This window comes from Lynx canadensis, chromosome C2 (assembly GCF_007474595.2).
Source record: "Lynx canadensis isolate LIC74 chromosome C2, mLynCan4.pri.v2, whole genome shotgun sequence".
NCBI classification, from domain to species: Eukaryota; Metazoa; Chordata; class Mammalia; order Carnivora; family Felidae; genus Lynx; species Lynx canadensis.
Window position 1 is genome coordinate 128,099,501 of NC_044311.2, and position 25,470 is coordinate 128,124,970.

At 36.7% G+C, this 25,470-nt stretch overlaps 1 protein-coding gene across 11 annotated transcripts in view; it reads right to left on the reverse strand.

The window, feature by feature from the left end:
- ROBO2 (roundabout guidance receptor 2) overlaps positions 1 to 25,470 on the reverse strand; it is a 604,834-nt gene that overhangs the window by 25,819 nt on the left and 553,545 nt on the right. For 6 of the 11 annotated variants that reach the window (XM_032594777.1, XM_032594772.1, XM_032594776.1 and 3 more), the window contains 4 exons: positions 24,718 to 24,999; positions 18,386 to 18,542; positions 6,834 to 7,094; positions 1,979 to 2,184 (listed from right to left, as the gene is read on the reverse strand). In XM_032594777.1, coding sequence (XP_032450668.1) covers positions 1,979 to 2,184; positions 6,834 to 7,094; positions 18,386 to 18,542; positions 24,718 to 24,999 — 906 coding nt within the window. Of the gene's footprint in view, positions 1 to 1,978; positions 2,185 to 6,833; positions 7,095 to 18,385; positions 18,543 to 24,192; positions 24,319 to 24,717; positions 25,000 to 25,470 lie in introns of all 11 variants that reach the window. The other 5 variants (XM_032594775.1, XM_032594770.1, XM_032594774.1 and 2 more) reach the window with 1 other exon arrangement.

Here is a 25,470-nt window from a genome sequence, read left to right on the forward strand (position 1 = left end):
TACACACACACTTTTTAAAGAAAATATATTTACTTTGGATTTATATTTACTTACATTACACTTATACACTAGAAAACAAAACAAATTAAATCTTTGGTCATACCTTCCCCACAAAGTTACTGCAGAGGCAAAAAAAAAAAAAAAAGGAAAAAAAGGAGAAGAAAAAAAGGAGAAGAAAAAAAAGAAAAGAAAAAAGGAGAAAAGAAAGAAGAGTTTCCTTTGGCTACTTCCTGTAGACTACAACTTCTTTCACTGAGAAGATGCATTATTCATAGGGCAAATTCATCATGTAATACACACCTAAACACCCTGAGGTTTTTATATACAGCAGTAATTAAGCAGTGAATTCAAGTAGGAAAACAGACTGTTTTCTTAGCAATAAAAGCTTCATTTGGAATGAACAGTATACCAGCTACAAGGAGAAAGGCAGATAGGTTTTAACCATGTTCACATTAGACAGCCTAACAGGTGAGCATGTAAAAGTGCGAAATGGCAATCTTCTGATTTATAGATATATTTATCATCTTTGACATTATAATATTTAATAAAAGGACTACATAGGCTATAGCTGCCCTTTTTTGTGTGCTATTATTGCAATTCTTACTGCATTCCTAATGGAGAGGAGTTCAGTATCATTAGTGAGATATGCAAAAATATGCAGAATTTTACCCTGAAGGAGATTATGTTGGAAATTCAGGCAAGAGGGCTTAACATAATAGTGCACTAATAAGTTAGCTCTCTGCATTCAAAGACTCAAACTTTTGCTTTGCCACCTTCAGTTGGATCTCGATTTCAAATCACGGCAGTATATCTGGAGTTCTTAAATCTTAATTAGCCTGGCAAGCAGACAGCCCCCAGGTAAGAAGCAAAACAAAAAAAGTGGGTTCCTGCATCACACATTGTATTATTCAGGAAGGCATAGAGAGGAAACATTTAGGTCCTCATCCTTTTCCATCACTGTCCTAAAGAAGTTTCCTTCAGTGTTGGCTCAGGTCAGAGTGAAAAATCTTTGCAAGTTGGGAGCATACACATGAACTAAATGGGACCACGGTACACGCCTCCTAGGATGAAGATGATATTATCAAGGTAAATAGAGACATGGGTGATTTTTCTGAGAAGACCCAATGCCTGCAAAAGCAAGATCTACATTTGGGGTAGTTGCATCTTTATAGTCACATAAGAGACATTTATGTATGTGTGTCAAAGAATGGATATCTACTGGAATAGAAAGACTAAATTTTTACATTTCTCCAGATTCATTGTGTACACATTAGGATTCAAGTTTTTTCAACAAAATTGGATAAACTTAAATCCTTTCAAATAGGTTGCAGTCCTGGGATCATCTTAGGAGTGTAGCAACTGCAACATTTCACTTAGTGAACAAAGCCAGAGGATGCCAGAGGAGTAAACTGCAAAAATAACTGTATTACTTGGGAGAGGAGCAATTACTGAATCCAACGATATGAAATGCGTAAATGTATGGCTTATCTCGCTATACATTTTCTCCACACAATACCTTGTGCAACCTTAGAGAGGCTCATTCTGAATACTTGCTTATTTTCATCAGTGAATGATTGTACAGAGTGAAATATCAAGAAGTGTTTGGAGATTGCATTCACTTTGTATGTTGCTCCTGATATACAAAATATATCATTTCTAAAAGTCAAGGTTTTTTTTTTTTTTTTATGTAATAGACTTGGTTCCCCAGTAGAGTGAACTTTTCTTGAAAGCCCTGGATATAATTGAGTTTTCTTTCATGTCTTTAAGGCTTTTTAAAATTCATGAATTTTCTTATCATTTTTGCAGCAAAGCAAAAGTATTTCCAATCCTTTTTGAATTTTGTGTTTAATATTAACATATTTAAAATGTTATAGAAATAGCTGGAGTGGAATAAATCTTACATAAGAAAGTGTCTGATTTTTGATGCATTTGAGTGTAATAAACAGGTCAGTTATTCCTATTAAATCAGTTACGTTACCTGTCACAGAGCTGTCTAGATTGTCCATACTGGATCCGGGTGTCTGCTCTAGTGCCCTCAGGGGCCTGGGGATTTCTAAAGCTTCTTCCTCATCATCAGCATCATCATCTGGAACATCTGTTTCCAAATCGGAAATCAAGGCTCCGGACATGTAACCTAATGGTGGAACCGGGGGCTGTGGAGGTTGATTATTGCTTTGAATGTGCCTAGAATTCAAATGGGAGGAAAAAAAGAGGGAATTCATTAACAACCCACAAAATTATAATTAGAATTAAACAGCATGTTACGGCGACTAATTTTTTCTTCTTGCTTTCTATTAACTAATTTTGGAGCTTATGATGGTTTCTCAGAAGAGACAATGGGCTATGTATACATGACTAGTCAAAACCATAACCATATAAACTATTACACTCTTCTATTGGTATTCATGGGGTAATATACAGAGAAAAAATATACAGACCTAGTATTTTTGTGTAAATAAATCATCAAAGGAGAATAGGAACGTTTGCACAAATATTTAAAGTTGTTTTTGTTTTTGTTTTTGTACCATAAGAGTATAATAATTTTGTTTCCAGCTTAGTGTGGAAGTTGCATTCAGCCTGTGTGGAGGCCATATGAAGAAAAGATGTCACATCAAGAGTTAATACCAATAACCCTTCTCCCAACCATGAGCACACTGCCTGACCTACAAGGCTTTCTTCCTGCAGGCTCCCCCATGAATCAGGCCTCTGGTTGTTTCCACTTTAACACAGTTTAAAGTAGGAATGACTACTTTGTGTTCAGGCTACTTATTTGTGCCTCTGTTTTACCTACTGAAGTCTAAAACACTTAAAATACATAAAAGGTTCATCTCAGCATTTTCTGTGTTTAGAATATCAGGTGTGCTAAACATACCCTTTGCAATGCATGTGTATCTTCAATCTCAGCCTTGTGAAGTAGACAGAATTCATATTTTCAGCTCTTAGAACCTACCCAAGGGATGTTCAAACTTAAGTGACTTGTTTCAAATGGCATGGTTAGCAATATGTAGAGTTGGACCTAGGTTCAGTTGATTCACTTTGTGACTACTTAAGAATTTCTTCTAGGTGCACCTGGGTGGCTCAGTTGGTTAAGCTTCCGACTTCAGCTCAGGACACGATCTCATGGTTCGTGAGTTCGAGCCCCACATTGGGTTCTGTGCTGACAGCTTGAAGCCTGGAGCTTGCTTCGGATTCTGTGTCTCCCTCTCTCTCTCTCTCCCCCTCCCCTGCTTGTGCTCTGTTTCTCAAAAATAAACACTAAGAAAAAAATATTTTCTTCAGAATTATAAAATGTCATTATATATATGTATAACAAATAAAAATGGCATATATATAACATATATATAACAAATAAAAATGACATATATATGTATAACATATATATATAACAAAGAATGACATATATACATATGACATACATATGACATATGTATATATGTCATTCTTATTTGTTACTTGTTAGTTGTTATTTGTTCCTGTCATTAGGGAGTGAATATACCACATATCTTAATACAGTAAACCTTTTTTTTTTTGCCTTAATACAAAGTATTTAAAAGACGTTGGCTATTTAAGGCAGATGTATAATGTTATGCATTTTCACCCAAATATTTTGAGTTAGAAATACAAGGTTATTTTTAATACCTGCATTTTGGGGGCAATTATTTCATTCGTCCAGAATTTATTTAACATCCCTCTCCCAAACGCATTCTTGAACTGGCAACCAACTCCAATGTTAGCAACATTATAAATTTTTCAATGGAAAAAAAAAACCCTTAAGATGTTAGTTCCAGAAGCCACCTCAATATCATCAAGTCCACATCTTTAACTTAATGGGTCAGGAATATGAGGTCCCAAGTCATTATCTGACATTCATTATAGCTCATTTATGTAAAAATCAGAAAGTTTCTTAACTACCAATGCAGAATATCTTGAGTGTTGATGATGACATCCTGTAAATGTTGCCTCAAATTCTGTTTGTGAATCAAGAATGGACTGAGTCAAGTCATGAGCAAGAGAATACAAGGTGATATTTACATATATGATTCCTTCTCTAATGGTGTGCACTTCGGTCCTGGAAGGTACTAAATAAACTGACATTCTAGTCTTACATCATTGCTGACACCTCTTGAATGGAACAAATATACATTAATGTAAAAAAACATATTTCTTGAATTCAGCAGAATTAGGAGATAAACTAAAATAGGAAGAGGGTGCAAAACATTTACAAATATCTTCTAGTGACAAGCATGTGCTATGCACTACATGGGTCAATATATACAGAGTCCCTGGAGGTAGAGCCTAGGAATTATTATTTCTTAAATATTCCTCCTGTGATGTTGATGTACAGCTCAGATGAGGAGCATATTCCATTCCTGAAGGGTGAGATCCTGTGTGAGTACATAGAGGTTCATAACTTTTACATAGGGAGTCAGCAATGACACTCTGGAGGATTGTTGGACTGAACAGAAACATACTCAGAGAAAGAAACAGGGTTTTCCCTATGGGTACTTGGAGAAGGTAAAGAAGAACTAGTTTGTTCACTCATTTAGCATATATCTGTGCAACACTCACTAAGGGTAGTGCTCTTCTAAGGGTGGAAATACAGCAGTGAACAATTTAAGTGAAAACCCAAGCTCTTCTGAATAACAGCTATATTACAGCTAGATATTGTACTTAGTCTTGTATATGAGGAAACTCATTAAATTCTTTTTTTTAAGATGTTATTTTTAGTAATCTCTAACATTCGTGGGGCTCGAACTCATAACCTCGAGATCAAGAGTCACATGCTCTACTGACTAAGCCAGGAAGAACTCATTTAATTCTCACACAATATGATGTGTAATAAAGAATTTGACCTTGCCCAAAGAAAAGCTAGGCTTTTGTCATGTGCTCCAGGGAGGTAATCTCTAAGTTCTAGAATATCCTACCTGATAGAAGTGTCTTTGTTCACCTGCTAATCTTAGGCTTCTCCAGAGAGTCCAATAATGTGATTTATGGTAGGGGCTTTTAGTCACATGGTATCAGTTTGCCTTCTGGAGGAGCTAGAGACTGAGGTCAGCCATGCAGATAGCTAACAATGTCTATGACAAAGGTTCAAGAAAGACCATGAAGCTCAAGGTTCACGTGAGTTTCCCTGGTTGGTAATACTCCACGCATATTGTCACACGTTGTTGGTGGGAAAGTAATGCTTTCCAGAACTCCTTTGGGAGAGGGCGACTGGAAGCTCTACCTTTGGAACCTTCCCAGACTCTGTCCTGTGCATCTCTTCTCTTGGCTGATTTTAATCTGTATCTTTTCAATATAATAGACTGTAACTTTCAGTATAATGGCATTCAGTGAGTTCTATAGTTCTTTCTAGTGAATTACTGAAACCAAGTGGTCTTAGAGACTATGCTCTTACATTGTATATGAGCTAATTGGTATTATCATCATCATTTTACAAATGGGAGACTGAAGCACAGAAATGTTAAGTTGCTCAGTGTCATATAGCTTGTAAGTAGTGACAGTGCTACTTGTCCCAACCTCAACTGCCCTCAGTCAAATCCCCGACCAGGCAATCTGGAATATCTGAGGGTGGGGACTACATATCAATATATTTTAAGGTTATCCAGGTGAAATGCAGGTGAATTTGGGAACACCTAAGCTATAATCTGTGTCTTAAATTACTGAAGTACATGGCCACATTAAACTGAAGGAAATCCTCCAGCTCTTAAAGCAGTCGGCTTCAACTTAAATAGTGGTATTTTATGAAGCAGCCTGATGCAAAATAATACTGTTTAACAGATTTGCTTTGACCTTTGAAAACACATCTGATGATTGAGAAAAAAATGTTTAAAAACCTCTGGTTCTAAGAAAAGATCCTATGCTCATAAGAAGCTTTAAATAATACTCTTGGTTTTAGTATCTCTTTGTACATTTTGCTGTATTTTTAAAATAAATAGTTCATCAACACTGAGAATGAGATATATCTCATTATCAACTATCCCAGTAACTAAGAGTGTCAAAAAAAAAGCAAATACTATTTCATAAAAATCTAACTTCAAAGTACATCGTGGAAATCAACAGAAGATAATCAGAGGTATGTCACTGAGATTTCATTTTCAAGAGTCAGACTTATATGTCACTATTTGAGAGAAGAGAGCACACATAAAAAACAAAACAAAACAAACAAACAAAAAAAAGACTGTACAAAATTGTGAGAGCCGGTCCCACTCGTATTTTTTCCATGCTTGCACAGGATATCTCAGTAGATTGCCATCAATACCTAAGGAAAGGTTATGGGTTGATTGGAAAAAAGGAATTTGGTTATTCTAGGTTTTATTTTTTAATGCACTTACTGTTACTAATACTGCTGTTTTTTTCTTCCTGTCTCATTTTATTCAGCCCAAGGATCTTTGAATAACTGACCATATGTGATTTGTAGAAGCTTACATTTACATATTCATGACCACATACAGAATTAATCACAGGCACTTTGAACAATCCAAAAGGAGCCTTATATTGTAGCACTGGAAGTGAGTTCAAGGATAAGCTAATCGAAGCTAAACTGTAAATCAGAAAAGATTCTGGTGTAGCCAAAAGCACTTTAGCATGCAATTCAGCAGATCTGAATTCTTGCTCCGGGTCACTCCTTAACCAGTTATATGACTTCGATCCAGTTATTTAACATTTTCTTGGTCAATTTCTTTACGCAGATGATAGAGGAACTGCAAAGAAGCATTTCTAACCTCAGCTGTACAGTTATATGAGAACTCCTTATGAATTTCTTGCAAAAGAACATCTCCTCTGTCCCTGTGCTGAAGGCATGGGTCTCCTGACCTAACAAGAATACATACCATGTTTGCTTTGCTATATCAAACTGATAGGCTCTGGTCAGCTCGTCCAGGTGAGCCTGCAGCATGGGCTGCATCTCTTCCCGTGGGGATGGAGTGAGGGTTGCAGTGGACTGCTGTCCAAAGGAAATAGCAGGCGAAGAAGCCACGCCTCGGACTGGAGGTGTCGGGACACGATCATCATCTTCTTCCAGTTCATCTTCCATACCCTGGTGTAAGTATGTTTGCACGGGTAATGGAGGACACCAGCTATCGCTGTCATAACTGAAATCAAGTGAGAAAATATAAACTCTATCAACACACACGTCCATACACACATACACACAATCATACTGGCAATAAATAACAACCACCATGGGAACAACAGCACCTAAAACGTTCTCTCGGTTTATTTTGTCCTGATTTCAGTTTGTTGGTGGGACCACGGTAAATCACCTGGCTGTTATCTTAATTTCTACTCACAATTACTACTGCTATCTCAATATCTCAATCTATTCTTACAAGATCTTATTAGCTAATTGTTACCCCACAGTTACAAAAGGCAATAACTTCCTAACAAACTTACTCATGTGGAAAAGCCAAATTGCTAATTACAGACAATTAATGAATTAATTTAGTGCCTTAGTGCTTGTAGATTTAACTACTTTCTTCTCCTGTTCATCCCTGTGTACGCCAATATTGATCATCAAAGAAGTGTCTGAGAATTTTACTTTTATTCTAGATCTATGCCAACCTTTCAGTCCATATGACACGTCAGTCTTTAAGACTTTGTGCTACGAAATGGATTCAATGGCCCTTTGATGCTCCTGATTCTCTAACTTCCTCAGTAAAAACTCATGCTTGCCTGTATCTATAAAACAGACGTTCAAAAGCTAGCCTGAAGAAATACATATTAAAAAGAAAAATAACAACTTCTTTTAAAATTTTTTTTTTTCAACGTTTATTTATTTTTGGGACAGAGAGAGACAGAGCATGAACAGGGGAGGGCCAGAGAGAGAGGGAGACACAGAATCGGAAACAGGCTCCAGGCTCTGAGCCATCAGCCCAGAGCCCGACGCGGGGCTCGAACTCACGGACCGCGAGATCGTGACCTGGCTGAAGTCGGACGCTTAACCGACTGCGCCACCCAGGCGCCCCGAAAAATAACAACTTCTAAAGAGAGTATTTTTTTTAGGGACTCTGGTAAGGGAATATAGAAAATTAGCCCAAACAGTTTTCATTGTGACACAACATCAGTGGCATTTCTATTTGCACTTTCTCCATATACTATCATTTTCATAAATCAGAAAGATCCCAGTATGCTTTAAAAAGGAGACTTAAGAATGGGATAAACAATATTATTGAATAAAATATGTATTGAACGTAATACTATTGAATGTCCTATAAGTTCCACTTCTACTGAATCTTTCTCCAATACTTCACCTCTACTTTCATAATCACAGATCAGAATCCTTCTGATGTGAACTAGCTCATTAACTTGCTTTCCTAGTCTCTTGGGATTTCATCTCCGTCTCTTCTATCCTATCTTCCATGCAGACAATGGGATTATATTTCTAAAATCCTCATTCACATTACACTTAGGCTTTGAATTATTCAGTGATTATCACTATTATAAAAAAAAAAGTTCAAATTCAATAGCAGGGTCTAAAAAAAAAAAACCTTTCCCATCTGATCAACCTACCTTTCTTTTTTTTTAATTTTTTTTTCAACATTTATTTATTTTTGGGACAGAGAGAGACAGAGCATGAACGGGGGAGGGGCAGAGAGAGAGGGAGAAACAGAATCGGAAACAGGCTCCAGGCTCCGAGCCATCAGCCCAGAGCCATCAGCCCAGAGCCATCAGCCCAGAGCCATCAGCCCAGAGCCTGGCGCGGGGCTCGAACTCACGGAGTGCGAGATCGTGACCTGGCTGAAGTCGGACGCTTAACCGACTGCGCCACCCAGGCGCCCCAACCTTTTTCTACCTATTTCCCCAACATCAGTCTACTGTATATTTTTTTCTAAACTCTGGGCCTGTATATGACTATTCTCAAATCATCTGCCTGTGAGTTCCAGTTCTTCCTTCGGGTTCAGTTCAAATGTTGTCACTTTTATGAGGTATTCTCTGCCTCTGCCATATGTAATTGATTGCAACTCCAAAATACTTACATTGTGGTACTCCCCATGTTATATCGGGATTACTTGTTTCATGTCTGTTTTCTCCTACTATTCTATGAGCTCTTTAAACTTAGAGCTCCATCATTTTCAACTTTGCATTTCTAGCACCTGATACAGTATCTACCATATAGAAGTTTCATTAAAGAAACTAAAACTAGATGACTATTACAAGTGTATATATGTAGTCTTGACCTCCCTAACAAATCCTAACTCGTAAATGTCTAGATGATTCTCGAATATTTTTACTCAAGTGTCTTCATGTACCTTTTTAAAGCTGAATTTATTAAAAAAAAAAAACAAAACTACACATGGATGTTTCTAGCAGCTTTATTCATAATTGCCAAAACTTAGAAGCAATCAAAATCTCCTTCAGTAGGTGAATGGATAAATAAACTGTGACAAAGTTCATCCATAGGCCAAATTTGAAAATTTTCCAAATAATGGAATATTATTCAGTGTCAAAAAGAAGTGAACTATCAAGCCATGAAAAGAATTAATGGAAAATTATATACACATTACTAAGTGAAGGAAGCCAATCAGAAAAGGCTATGTACTGTATAATTCCAAGTATATGACATTTTGGAAAAGGCAAGACTATGGAGACAGTGAAAAGATCAGAGGTTGCCAGAAGTTAAGGGAAGGGAGGGATGAATAGGCGGAGGATGGAGGATTTTTATGACAATGAAACTGCTCTCTATGATATGATAACGGTAGATACATCTCAGTGTACATTTGTCCAAGCACACAGAATATACAACTCTAAGAATGAATCCTAATGTAAACCATGGACATTGGGTGATACTGATATATCAATGTAGGTTCATCAATTTAACCGTGTATCACTTTAGTGGGAAACATGGATAGTGACTGAGGTTATGCATCTCTGGGGGTAGGGGGTATAGGGGAAATATCTGTACTTTTTGCTCAGTTTTGTAGTTAACGTAAATCTGATCTGACAAATAAAGTCTATTTAAAAAATCCTTGAATCAATAATCCATGTACTTGATAACCATGTGCTAGGTAACTGCATCTACTTACAGAGCATGCAATCCGGTGGGGCAGACTGATACTAAGCAAATAATCAACAATGCCAAGTACTATAGAAACAGGGAGGAGGGAGAGTGAAACTAGTTTTGGGGTAGGACAAGGCTATGCTGACCACAGGAAAAGGGGATATTCTAAGTAACACATATGGGGGCCCAGAGAAAGAGAAAAGATAACAATATTTGAAGAACTCACATAGTTCCCTAACTGGTAAGAGCTGGAAAATAAAGGGAGTTGCCCAGAGATGCGGCAGGAGAGGTGAGGATGTGCCAGATCATGCAGGGCCTCACCAGTCCTGAGAAGGACTGTAGGTGATGGATAGTTATACTGAGAGGTTTTTTACCGGGAATAATATCAGCTTTAGCTGCCAATTTTCCTCTTTTGTTGAGGCTACCTCAATAATCTACCTCAGTGAGTTGTAAACTGAAGACCTTGTTTGGACGCCCTGTTACACTCTGATAGGGATATCCCTTCAAAATATTGTTTATATTGTAGTATAAGCAGGCACACTTAAATATGTTACAGACAACAATTTTTGTTTTGTATTAGGAAATTCCATTGGTTAAATTTGTATTCCCATCTATTGACTAGGTAAGTACTTCTCTGACCTGAAAAAAATACATTGCTCCAAAATGATGCCATTTTGATCTGTTTTATATGTTGGAGATCAGAGTTAGATTCCATTAAAAAAAAAAGGTCCTTTTGTGTACAAAGTTTGCAACCCAAGGCCCCAGCTGGATTCAGTGCTTCCAGTTTTTCCCATCACGCCACTTACAAATTGGTCTATGAAATCATGAGAATTGTTTGAATAAAATATACTTTTCCATTCTGATCTATTAAAGAATTCAACTTATTTTGAATAAGCTGAACTCCTCCAATTTCATCTACCTTAATCTTACGGATCCTTCAAGCCACAGGCTATATCCCATATTTTTATAAAGATTGCCCTGATAAGGCCAACTAGCACTGATATATTACTCTTCTGAACTTGAACTGACATTTTTGCACATTTACTTGGAAATTGATTATGCACAATGTTATGCCATTTCCAACATTGGTTTATTTAACTATTGTCTAATTTATTTTAGAATTTAACCTTGCACATGTTGATAGTGTCTTTTCCTCAAGTGGATTTATGCTACATTAAAATTATGGCATTGAATTACTTCTGTTTGGCCACACCTGCCATAATACTTTAAAAATAGTAGATGATAAGCCTATTTATTGATTTGAAATGAAAACACATAAATTGATTCATTAATAAAAATACTCATGATGTTCAATGACATGGATAGAGGTACAGAGTATAATGCAAGTATAATGAAGTAAGTCAGTCAGAGGAAGATAAATGCCATATGATTTCACTCATATGTGGAATTCAAGAAACAAAACAAATGAGCAAAGGGAAGAAAAAAAGGAGAGAAAGAGACAAACCAAGAAACACTCTTAGTTGTAGAGAACAAACTGATGGTTACCAGAGGGGAGGTGCATGGGAATACGGGTGAAATAGGTGATGTAGATTAAGGCGTGCACTTGTGATGAGCACTAGGTGTTGAATGGAATTGTTGAGTCAGTATATTGTACATCTGAAATAAAATTACATTATATGTTAATTATATTGAAATTAAAAAAACAGGACGTTTAGGTTTCTTTTATTAACTTAATTTTTGACTTTAAATGGTATATTATAAAGTCTAACAAAAATATATATAAGAATCCTAAAAAAAAAAGGACAAAAATGAAACACCTGCCCATTTTCAAGTATGAAATGTGAGTGCTATTATACTTCATCCATAGTTATAATTAAATTTACTCCAGGGGCGCCTGGGTGGCTCAGTCGGTTGAGTTACGACTTCAGCTCAGGTCATGATCTCAGTCTGTGAGTTCAAGCCCCGAGTTGGGCTCTGTGCTGACAGCTCAGAGCCTGGAGCCTGCTTCAGATTCTGTGTCTCCCTCTCTCTCTGCCCCTCCCCTGCTCATGTTCTGTCTCTGTCTCTCTCTCTCTCAAAAATAAACATTAAAAAAATTTTACTCCATAAAATATCACATTTTTTTTTGTTCCGTAAGTTAGAGCATGTATTTCCTTTGTTTATGTTGGCTTATTGCAAGGGATTTCCTACATTTGAATAAATAAAGAACATGTTTATATATTCAATCTTTAATTATTCTCTAAAATTCCCCTACTTCATAAGTAGTAAACTATCCTTGCTTCTAATAATCTAAAGAGAACATACATGAGAATGAAAATATGTAGACAGCATAAGAGAAACAAGAAATAATGTTATATGTATCATATGTTAAGTTTACATAGAAAAAAAATGTAATTAGTTGCACTCAACTCATTTTTTTGTTATTCAAATACCATCAGGCAAAAGACAGCCTAACCAAAAATTATACAAACACATTGCATAATGTATTAAATGACTAAAAAATTTTCCAGTAGCTCTTCTTAAACAGAATGGGTGCTTATCATCACTTTCTCTGTGTCTTTTCTACAAAGGTAATCTAGAACGGGAGAGAGCAAACTCCACCAATGCAAAACATAGGCAAAACTGAATATGGGATTCATCTCAGAGGTTTGAGCAAGAAGACAAAAATAGAGAGATGAGGATAAAAGAAAGACCGGGAGAAGTTTGTGGCAGAAGAGATGAAAGAAATTTGGGACACAGAGCACATGATGCAGCCGGGAGGGCTTTTCACCATCTCTGGGGTGTCTGTATCTTAATCCATTCCAGAGCAACAAATGCTAGGTTTCAGACCATTTCTGAAGGGCAAGGAAGTAACAAATGATTCTATAAAGGTTATCAAAAGTGTAGCTTTGTTTTTAGTATTTTCTTCACATTTACAGATATATATCTTATTTGAGTGATGGAATTTCAACTTTTTCTAGCAGTAGCATAAAGAAGACTGTGAAAATGCTCCTGATGCCAAACTAATGGTCCTTTGGGCCAACCATTCCTAGAAAAGATTTGTTTTGTTTTGTTTTTTGTTTGTATGTTTGGTTTTTTACTTATTGTCAGTGAAGTAAGAGGCATCAAATTATCTGTCTTGCCTGGGAAATAATGAGAAAGATGACAACAAATCAATGTTGCATGTGAACTAACTAGTTAAAGGCCAGATACAAATACCGAATTACTAATAAAAATACAATACAGTTCAACACCCACAAAAGCTTGCCAATCTCTAATTGTAGCTACAAAGAAAAGCATCAGATTTCTATTGAATCCTTACTGAATTCTTCCTGGCATCATATGAATGCATTAAAAATACATTATATTTATGGCTAAGGGTGAATATATCGTGATACATTTTTATCAAGCCGAGAGGGGTATATTGATGACAGAACATTTACCAGTTTTGTTATCAGACTCCCTATATGACATCCAACTCTCCACAAGTGGCCTTAAGACACCTCTTCAGATTATCTTCTACTATGAATATTTCAAACTCAACAAATCTCATACCAGTTGCTGAAGGATACACACAAGCAATTAGAATGCAATGTGATGTAGGACTGACTACAATAGAGGAGGAAGCTTAAGGAATAAGAAAATTAAGGAAAGGCAAGTAACCTTAACTAGAGTAGGATGGGGTTTTGAAGGAAGAGTGGGAAGTACTGAAGGAAAACTAATGGGGCTATTCATTTTCATTCTCATCTTTTATTTCTATATTTTTCCCCTTTGGCTACAGAAAATTCTCTCCATCTGCACAGCAAATGGTGACATTAATAACATTTAGTTGTAATCGTTTGTTAACAGTTTATTCTGGAATCTAGGCTACTTTAGGTTAGGGACCACTTCTCGTTATCTTTGCTCCTTTTGCTTCAGAAAGCTCAGAGCTGGCATCCAGCAACCACCTAACTCTGGGTACAATTATTTGTGAATAAATGATTCAAGATTCACCTCAACACTGAACTATCAGATTGCTCCTACTTTACCTGGTATACTTGGTTATCCTTTCCTGAATGCAAATTATTATTTTGTATACATTGCTCATCTAGGGCTTATCATGCAAAATAGTGTGTGTGTGTGTGTGTGTGTGTGTGTGTGTGTTTTCTGTTATCTACCTACCACTCCTGTGACTCCCTAGATCAGAGATGAGATCTTCCTGAATAACTGTGTGTTTGTTTCTTTCATTTCTGTTGCGTTTCTTCCTGGCACTGGGCTTAGCAATTGTTATGTACTTGAAAAAAAAATGTGTGTTGAATAAGTTCTCAATTATGATATATTATAAACAACAAAAATAAAAACTATGTATCTCCATAAGAAGTAGAGTTGCAGAATTCTTTTTTTTAAATTTTTTTAAACATTTATTTATTTTTGAGATAGAGACAGAGCATGAACAGGGGAGGGTCAGAGAAAGAGGGAGACACAGAATCCGAAACAGGCTCCAGGCTCCGAGCTGTCAGCACAGAGCCCGACGCGAGGCTCGAATCCACGGACCATGAGATCATGACCTGAGCCAAAGTCGGACACTTAACCGACTGAGCCACCCAGGCGCCCCAAGAATTCTTGATTGTTAAAATAAAAATTATTAAAAACCAAGAGGTGACATCTACACTTTTTGTTGTTTGTGTTTCAAGAAAACGTTGGTGTAATCAATCCCCACATCAGGCTCTGTGCTGATAGCACAAAGCCGGCTTGGGATTCTTTCTCTCTCTCTGCCCTTCCACCACTGGTTCTCTCTCTGTCTCTCTCTCTCAAAATAAATAAAAACACCTAAGAAAATAAAAACTCTTAAACCTATATGAATTTCAAAATAAGCCATAAAAAATTCTATAGAAGAACTCATCTGTAAAATGTTCAATGTTAATATCATGAATAGCAGATTATAAAATAATCTAGGAAGTCTTTAAAAATCTTTCCTTTTCAATATTAGAAAACAAAAAAGTATAAATAGTATATCAAGAAATGGGCAAAGTCATCACTAATCTACTAATTTTAATTTACTCTTGTCATATTGATTTTAAATATGTGTTGTCATCACCAACAATTGAAAGAAGAACTTTGAAATATTAACATTTGAAAAATTAAGTCCAGGGAATAAGAAAATTGAATTCTGCTGTCAGTTTACTGACAGATTAGACTTTATTGTCAAGAGTGATAATTTTTATTTTAGGAAATACTAGGTACTTAACACAAATAACTCAAAGGTTCTTGAAAACCAAACTATAAGCTACAAAGACTTTTGAGTAGATATAATCAAAATATATATTTCTTTACCTATCTAAAGTCTCCAATGGATTTTTATAAATCTTTTACAAAAATGGGATGCCTGGGTGGCTTAGTCGGTTAAGTGTCCGACTTCGGCTCAGGTCACGATCTCACGTTCGAGAGTTTGAGCCCCGCGTCGGGACCTGTGCTGACAGTTTGGAGGCTGGAGACTGCCTCGGATTCTGTGTCTCCCTCTCTCTCTGCCCCTTCCCTGCTTGCACTATTTCTCTCGCGCGCTCTCAAAAATATATAAACATTTAAAAAAATTTTTTTAAGAATTTTTACAAAAAAAAAGATTTTATAATATCATCCACCCTGACTAAATATTAAAATAATTTGGGTAGGAATGCCTATATATTTTATAGCTTGATGTTCAGAAAATAATTTATATCAAAAAATAAAAGTCTTTGGCAATATGTAATAATTCATTCATTAAATGAATATTTCTAATTCTACTGCTGGGCAGTAAAATCAAGTGAGACATTTAGCATTTATTTGGAACAAATAGTTTTATTTCAATGGGTAACAGCTATCATAGTCTATTTTTAAGTGGACTTAGTGGGAAAAGAAAAAAAAAGATTTCAAATTACCTACAATATTCATGTGATCTGAGTTCAAATTTTTTTTTAATTTTTTTTAACGTTTATTTATTTTTGAGACAGAGAGAGACAGAGCATGAACGGGGGAGGGTCAGAGAGAGGGAGACACAGAATCGGAAGCAGGCTCCAGGCTCCGAGCTGTCAGCACAGAGCCCGACGCGGGGCTCGAACTCACGGACCGCAAGATCATGACCTGAGCCGAAGTCGGCCGCTTAACCGACTGAGCCACCCAGGCACCCTGAAAATTTTATGTTTATACATGTTTGTCAGTACTATTTACTCTTCCCAATTCACAAATTCTATTTTCCCATTTCCTGAATACAGCCTTTAAAATGAAGATTCCTGAGTCCTGGATAATCTCCTCTTGTGGAAAGTACATCTTTTTTTTTTTTCTTTGACAGGCTCCTGTGACCTGGGCACATTTACATTATTGATATGTATTGCATAAGATCGTATGCAAAATTTAACTTTTTAAAAAGTCAGAGAAAATTTATTTCCTATTTCGAATGTGAACTTTTTAAAAATGTAAAATAATAATGATATGTATATAAATGGGAATTATAATCCTACAGAAGCAAGTAAAGCCCTTTTTGAGGAAGAGAAAGATGTAGAGAATAACATATAGAGAAGTATGTATATGAATACATAAGTGTGTTTGTGTGTGTGTGTGTGTGCATGCATATCTACCTACATCTCTGTGTATAATGTATATATATTTATATATATGTAGTATATATGTATTATGCAATCAAGAAAAGGTAAATGAGGTATTTTGAAGGAAGGAAATGCTGTGACATAGAATGTTCCAATTAAGAAAATTAATTTGGAGATATCTAAGATAGCAATCTGGAGTTACCTAAGATAGCACTTATTTAAAAAGAAAAGGACAGGGCACCTGGGTGGCTTAGTCAGTTATGTGTCTGACTCTGGAATTTTGCTCAGGTCATGATCTTATGGTTCCTGAGTTCAAGCCCCACATCAGTCTCTGTGCAGACAGCACAGAGCCTGCTTGGGATTCTCTCTCTCTGTCTCTCTCTCTCTCTCTTTCTCTCTCTCTGTAGCTCACCCCCCACTTGTGTGCTCTTTCTCTAGCTCTCTCAAAATGAATACATAAACTTAAAAAAAAAAGATTAAAAAAGAAAGAAAGAAAAGGAGGGCATCTAAGGTGTCTCAATCAGTTTAGCATCCAACTCTTGATTTGAGCTTGATTTCAACTCTTGATCTCATGATTCATTAGATCGAGCCCCACCTCAAGCTCTGCTAAAGATTCTCTCTCTCTCTCTCTTTCTGGAGGAAGTGTATGAGAAGACTAGGAATTGTGAAACTAGAGCATCTGTTTCAAAGGCATATGAAGGGGCACCTGAGTGGCTTATTCAGGTGAGTGTCCGACTCTTGATTTCAGCTCAGGTCATGATCTCATGGTTTGTGGGATTGAGCCCTGTTTGGGATTCTGTGCTGACAAGCATGGAACCTTCTTGGGATTCTCTCCCTCACTGTCTGCCCCACCCCTGCTCTCTCTTTCTCTCTCTTTCATGCATGTGAGCACACACGCTCTCTTAAAATAAATAAACTTTTAAAAAATAAAAAGAAAAGGAAATGAAGCAAAAAAAAATTGTGCTGTGATCTTTACAAAAAACAAGACAGGGAATAAACAATTATTCAAATAAACTGAGGTGTCTTAATATCTAAATATGTTTAAATTAAAAAAAAACTTGGAAAAAGAAAAGCTGCCTTATTCTGCATTTTTCAGTTTCAGTGAAAAGCAGTAGTGACCTGGGAATTGTGAGGAAGACGGAGCAGTTAGAATTATTAAAATAGAAAAAAAAATACTGAGTATATTTCTCCTCACTTGCTATTTTATTAGAGAATAAAAAGTATCAATGTCTTTCTGCTTTAAACTCAATTAACACTTAACAGAGGCAAACTAACTCTTGAGACATATTTGGGAAAGAATAAGGAAACCGGTCACATTTAAAGGCCCTTGAAGGAAATTTTCTAACTTAAGAGAGGTTTTGTTACAGAATGTGCAGTGGCTTGAACCTCTTTCATGTTCCAACCCTTAAATTCCCATCAAAGCCGATGATTAAATTCTCTACAATTACACCATGTGATGGAGCTCAACAGTAGGTGCTCTGCTATGGCCAGAGGAGTCATTAGAAAGCTGTGAGAGATGATGAATCAGGTTATTTTAATTCCCTTTTCAACCCTGCTCAGGAGTGGCTCTTTAGTTCACAGAGCTGTGGACATTTGCTTTCAAACTAACAAGCAATATTATAAATGGAGGCTGCATTATCATGATTGCAGACAATCTAAGGCACTTGACAGCCAAGGATTCTAGGTTCTCAATATGTGCTGTGTTGTGTTTATCAGCTAAAATACAGAGATGGTGCAAACAACAGAAGTGGGGTTGTGCGGAGGGCAATGAACAGGGTGGGAAGGGGGCAGGGAAAAAAGTAAGAGAATCCCAGATAAAGACAAAGAAAACACAATACAGAGAAGAGGAATGCCCTGGGCATTCTGTTGGTATAGAAGACAATTTTACCCATTTTCTTGCTGTTCCACTGCGTAGTGTTCCAGCTCTGTTCCAGGAAGGGGCTGGACCGGGGGAGGAGGTAGAGGAACATTGGCCCAGGTCGATCCATTGTTTTTCTGAGGTTTAGAAGAGTTTTTAGTTTTCTTCTTTTTTCCACCTTTCCCACCTGCAAGTAATAATGCATCTATTCAGATATACCAAATATCAGAAGAAACACAGTCATTGGGTGGGAAGATGGATTTATGTTTTTGAAACACCACAATGAGTATATTACATTTGTTAAATGCTATAAACAATGAATTGATCTAATCAGAAAATGTTTTTATAAATCACTCAACATTATATTGCTTCTTTCCCAATGCATGAACTACAGTGCTGAATAAACCAAAAACATGGGTCCTGTAGCAAAAGCACACTTATTGATTTATTCATGTCTGCTGCCTCTACGTTTTCATTGTTAGACAAAATAATGGGCCATAACAAATTCTTTCAAATGTCAGATTTTAGTGCGTTTATAATGCTCTTTTGCATAATCTCTCTCAGTGGAAAATGCAGTGTCTAAGGATACAGGCTAAACTTTTCCATTAGAATTTACTCTAATTAATCCAAGAGAGTACAGTTTTCTCTCAAAAGTGACTGATAAAAATCAATCAAATATAATCTGGGTACTTATAAATCTTTCACAATGAGAAGTTTTATAGAATTTTAAACTAACGAATGGCGTAGTTATTTTTGCTTATAGTGAGAGTAGTTCCCAGATGTTTTAAGCATAGCATTTACTAAAATTCCAAAAAGAGGGGAAAAATTAATGAAAATGCAGTGATCAGTTTCACTACTATTGTTAATACAAATTAGTTCATGCACAAAACATGAGCAAAAAATGACTTGGCAGCATATGAACCAAATCTGGAATTACTAGAGCTTAATGAAATATAAAAATAAAATTCATCATCTGTATAGTGTCATAGTTTTCACTCTTCCAAAATTGAAGTAAATCAAATTTCTTCCTAGATGTGTCATGGTTGATTGTAAGAATAAGTACTTCTGAAGCAGCATAACAAAGGATGTTGTTCAATAGAATGCAAGTAGCTTTCTTCACTCCTACTATGGCTATCGTTATATTTCCAAAAATAATGGTATTGACCCCTTGGGCTTCATCTTTCTGGACCTGAAATTTGTGAGCATCAAACACTTGCAGCAGGGCTCTCAATAGACAGACATAGTACCAGAAGTCTCATCTCCTTTCTTCAACCAACTGTTAATCTGCATCAGCAACTGGCATCAGCTAGTTGATGATCAGCTAACGGCATCAGCCAACTCAGAAAATTATGTCATTCAGTGATGACTTATTGGAGTGTCAGAAAGTAATGTAGCTGGTAAGCTGGGCAGAGACACTGTTGCCAATTATGGAAGTATGTCTGTTTTCTATGTCATGAGCACAGATTTAAAAGCTTATCCCTACAGACAGAGTGCTTTCTTCCTTCCTTTCACTTCCTATCCTGGGCAAAAGGAGAGGTATTTAAGAGAAAGAACAGCAGGTATCTTCTGTTTTGAGTATAACAGCTTAATCTGGGGTTGAAGACTAATTTCTCATGTATCTGTATAAATTACTCAATAGATATCACTTTGATTTATATCTGTAAAACAGATACAAATTTCCTATTTCTTTGGGGTATTTTGAGGGTTGAAAGAGACAAAGCATGTAAAGGGCTCAGATTGTACAGAAAGCTCAATAAATGCCACTTATTATTACTCTATTTCATTTCCTCTATCTTAGAGCAAACATGGTTCTACCTTTGTTTCTACAGCCTTTGTCAAGCCCGACTTCTCCAACCCCAATGAGTATCCCAGAAATAGTCTGACTCTCAGAATAAAAATAATGAAGTTGCTTAAATATGTCTATACTTCTTGATATAAGTCTATAATTTTTGTGTTTAAGATGGATGAGCCTTGACCCTTTGTTTCCTGATCGTGCACCAAAATCACAAACCAGGATCATATCTTTTGTGTAGTCTCAGAATTATATTTTAATAATTAAAAGAGGAATGGTTTGGGCTATGTGTTTTTAGTGGCTTTTCCCTTAGTTGGGCACCCTTTGTTCCTTATATATTTATATGTGTACATTGGTTCCTTCACTCTTCACTTCACGGCACTTTAGAAAATGTTATATGATCACCACCAGAACTGAATGACACAAATAGGGAAGTTCTTCCATCTCTAGAAGCAAATTCTGTAACAGTAAACTTAATTCGACTAAACTGAAAGGGAATAATCACTTCACTCTTCACCTCCAAAAGAATGCTTTCTATCACCAATTTAACTAATTTTGTATTCAAATGTAGATGAAATAGTTAATAGATGATGAAACAGAGTTCTTTCTGAGTGTTATTTGGTCCATATTCACACAGTAGGACAAAAAAAAAGAATGCAGCAGCTTTACTAGAAATTACTATTACTGGAGTCTGAACCCAACTCTGCTGAGTTCTTTTCCAAGTTCAAAAAAGGCATTATCAGTTATTCCAAATATCAGACTGAAATATGTTTGGGGAGAGGCGCCTGGGTGGGTCAGTTGGATACATGACTGGCTCTTGACTTGAGCTCAGGTCACGATCTCATGGTTCCTGAGATGGAGTCCCAGGTGGTCCGGCTCTGCACTGACAGTGCAGATCCTGCTTGGGATTTTCTCTCTCTCTCTCTCTCTCTCTCTCTCTCTCTCTCTCTCTCTCTGTCTCTCTCTCTCCCCCCTTCCCTGCTTGCACTCTCTCTGTCTCTCACTCAAAATAAATAAATAAACATTAAAAAAAATGGGGAAACAAAGTTGATGCAAAGAGGGAATTTGTGAGGGCTTTCAATCCAATGTCCACTTTCTCCTCTTAGGGGAAATTTCTGCTCTGTCATTGTGTGGAGTCTTGATGGGACTATGAATCAATATGTTTTGTCCTCTCGGGGAGGCTGGGTGGCTCAGTCCGTTGAGCATCCGACTTCAGCTCAGGTTATAATCTCGCAGTTTATGAGTTCAAGCCCCATATGGGGCTCTTTGCTAACAGTTCAGAGCCTGGAGCCTGCTTCGGATTCTGTGTCTCCCTCTCTCTGCACCAACCATCCCTGTCCCCAGCCTCGCTCATGCTCTGTCTCTCTCTCTCTCAAAAATAAATAAACATAAAACAAATTTAAAAGAATATATGTTTTGTCCTCTTTTATCAATGAGCTAAGAGGTGGGCTCTTCGCTTGGTGGTGGGCATATGATGTAGGCTAAGGATATTGTGTTTATCTAAGATCTAAACCTTGAGCTAAGCGAGCCACCACAGCTCGTTGTTGTTTCTTGCAACCGAAGATCCCCAAACATTTTAAAGTGAGAACTGTCTGCAGTATGTTTTATGGGAACATATTTTGAAGACCGTCAACTATATTTGACCCATTTCTCTTCAACTCAAAATGTAAGTATTTAAACTGACATTTACGCTGAACAAATAACTTCTTTGTATAGAAAATTATAAAAGTAGCTCATTTTCAAGTTAGTAAAACACATAATTAAAAAAAATACTGGTGTATAAAAATATTTCATTACCACTACTGATATTGTGTGCTATATATATGTGTATATATAATTATGATTTCATATAGGTTTTGAGAAATCTGAGTTTTCTTTTATATTTTTTTAATGGTTAGATTTTTTTTTTAAATTTTTTTAACGTTTTTTATTTATTTTTGGGACAGAGAGAGACAGAGCATGAACGGGGGAGGGGCAGAGAGAGAGGGAGACACAGAATCGGAAACAGGCTCCAGGCTCCGAGCCATCAGCCCAGAGCCTGACGCGGGGCTCGAACTCACGGACCGCGAGATCGTGACCTGGCTGAAGTCGGACGCTTAACCTACTGCGCCACCCAGGCGCCCCTTAATGGTTAGATTTTTAACCCAAGTTCTCAAAACTTATGTATGGAATAAATTATAAAAGTGTTTCAAACAGGATGAGAAATTCACTGAAATAATTTAGAAATGTCCAATTTTCTTTATTATTGTGATTATTTTAAATTGATTTCACTGCTGTGTACAAATTAAGAAAATCATATAATATGATATGATTAGATATTCACAGGGCAGTTTGATCTTAAATTTGAAGCTTAGAAAACTTATCTATGATTATAAGAATAAATCAAATTCTGTAAGATTAAACTCAATTGGACTAAACTAGAAAGGAATAATCACTTCACTCTTACCTCCGAAAGAATGCTTTCTATCACCAGTTTAAGTAATTTTGTATTCAAATGTAGATGAAGTAGTTAATATAATTCATAGATATATATAAATGTCACTCAGGAGATTAATGGATTAAAAAAAGCAGTAAGCACTATTGTGAATCATGTTCTGCTTACAATTACTCAAAAGGTAACTTTTAAAACTCAGTGTCAATCAACATATACAGAATATTTAATGAGAGATTCACAAAAGGTCTTATGTAATTCATGGCTTAATATATATAGATTTTTAAAATATGTATACTGCTTGGGACTTTACATATCTGGAATGAAATAGGCCTAGGATACATTACTTTTTAATTATTCAGTACAATTGTGGGATGCGTTATAAATAGATGACAGTATAAATGACATATAAGGTTATTCAAAATAGCCTTCGATATTACTAAGCCAGTTTAAATTCATAACAGATGTTTAAAATTTTCTGGATTCTATAATGTATCTAATTCTACCAAGAGCAAATGCCTCATTGTGGAGGGAAGAGAGAGCATTAACATTTCAGACTGAAAGGGTTCTATCTCCTGAGGAAAAGTCATTTAGTAAATGTTACCCTAATGATGTAAAAGAGTTAACTCTTTACGGCTTGGTAGCTTGTGACATATCATAATACACTATAATCCTTTACTAAGAACTTGTAGATGAAAAAAATTCATAAAAACAAATGGCATACCATTAATATGAAAAAATAAGCAAACGTAGTGGTGCGCACAATAGAAATGTGCAGATAAAGCCATCCGTCGTACAGTGTGCATGTTATGGTTGGAAGTTAGAGGGTGTTGACCACAACCTCCTTATTTTAGATGTGAGGATCCTTGAGCCTGGAGGATATCAGTGCTATTCACTACAATAGACATATATTTCTATCCAGTGAAAATCGGCCCTGAAGTGTGCTCCACAATGCCTACATGGTAGATTGTTAGTTTGTCTGTTATATCTCTGATAGATATTGACATTTACTATATAAAAGAATTATCGATATGAAAGATCATATTTTTGGGGGAAATCAATTGTGAAGAATAACGTCTGATATTAACATTCTTGGTTAGCACGGTAGAAGCACCTTACTCTAAATACTATCATTCGATAGATAATAAATCCTAATATTTGGGAAAAAATTGTCCAAAAATAAAAAGGCCCATCCCTGGAACCTTAGTATTATGAAAAATGTCCCAAACAATTTGCATTTTAGCTGAATTTATCGTTGCTAACCATGTCATGGAACTGACTTTCCTGTATGATCTTTTTTTTTGTTTTAAAGTTCTCTTGGCTTTTAGGTAGGGTTTACGGCAGATCAAACTCATCTGTTCTTTCCTAAATAATGGTAAAATGATACACTATTTTTGAGTAAATATGGTGTTGTACCCTTAGTACATAGTGACAGTGATTTTTATTCCCCCGCCCCTTCCCAAAGCATGATTTCATTAGGATACACTGCGATTGTCATTTGAAAGATAAATGCCTGACAGTGAGTTGTGATTCAGTATTTCTTCACGGTTGTTAGGAACACAGGTCATATGCTGGTGACAAACAAATATTTCTCCTTACTGTGATGAGACCAACCTGAGAGACTGCCACTCCTCTCTGAGCTGTTGTGAGAGCTGGTGGTGCTGAAATCCTGTGACTGGTTGTGTGGCATTCTATTAGACAATCCCTCAGCCAATCGGTAGTCAGGGATGTAAAGTAAGGCTAAGGGTTAAAGGGCAGAGGTCATAGTGGCATCATGTGATTAGTTCACAGCACAAGCCCATGCAGAACATGCAGTTAGCAATTCAGAAGCAGATGTCGTGGGACAGTGGAGGAATGTTTCCTCTATCCTGCCTAATGGAAGTTGAGATGGATTACTGATCACTCTATTGAAAAAGAGCTAAACGGATGAAACCGATTGGTGTTGGAGTGTGGTGGCAGTGACGGTGGCGGTGGTGGTGGTAGGGATTGTGCAAGGTACTGAATACATGCCGATAATATTTTTTTAGTTTAGGTGGTGAACCTGGTAATGAGTCACTAAACTGAACAACAAATACTAATTTCTATCTCATGCACAAATGATGTGAAGATAACTCCTCGGGTAATAGGAACCTGACTCACCATTGTTACCTTTGTTCTGATCAGGTAGAGAATAACCAAATCCCATCAGATCTGTTTTTTGCTGAATCGAGCTTTTCCATTGTGGGTCAGGCAGATCGACGGCCAATTCATGTATGCTATTGGAATGCAAGATCTGTGTTGTGGCATATGGGGTAGCCTGTGTTATCTGGCTGGAACTGTTGTAAGTGGTTTTGGTCGTGAAGTCAATGCTGCTATAAATGGCTCCATCTGAGAGCATTGTTGCTGTTTTATCCCCTTGGCCTGGAACTGGTGGCAGCACATCTGTGGTGAACATAGGGAAATGAAACAATTTAATGATGCGCAGGAAACCCCAAACTATCAGGATTGAGGATGAAAAATAAATGTGTCACGCCGCACGTTTGCATTTCAGCTGAGATGGGCTTTATGAGCCAATGAAGGGGAGATGATGTACAACCGTCGCCAAGCTATCAGCCTCAGTGACAGGCAGGCCTAGCGCTCGCCCTTCACGTCTCACTGCTTAACACATCCCTTCCCCCATCTTCTTCAACCATGAATGAGATGTTTGGGATATTTCACTACAGAAAAATGCTTTCGGTTGTGCATAGTGCTTTTAGAACCAATGGAGTCGTCAGCTCTTTACGGAAACGATGGTAAAAGTGATTCTACAAATTGTGGATGAAAACATCTTTTTCCACTTTACCCCAAAAGATATAGAATATAAGTGCTGAATAGACGCAAAATTTTCCAAAATTATACTAGACAAGCAACGAT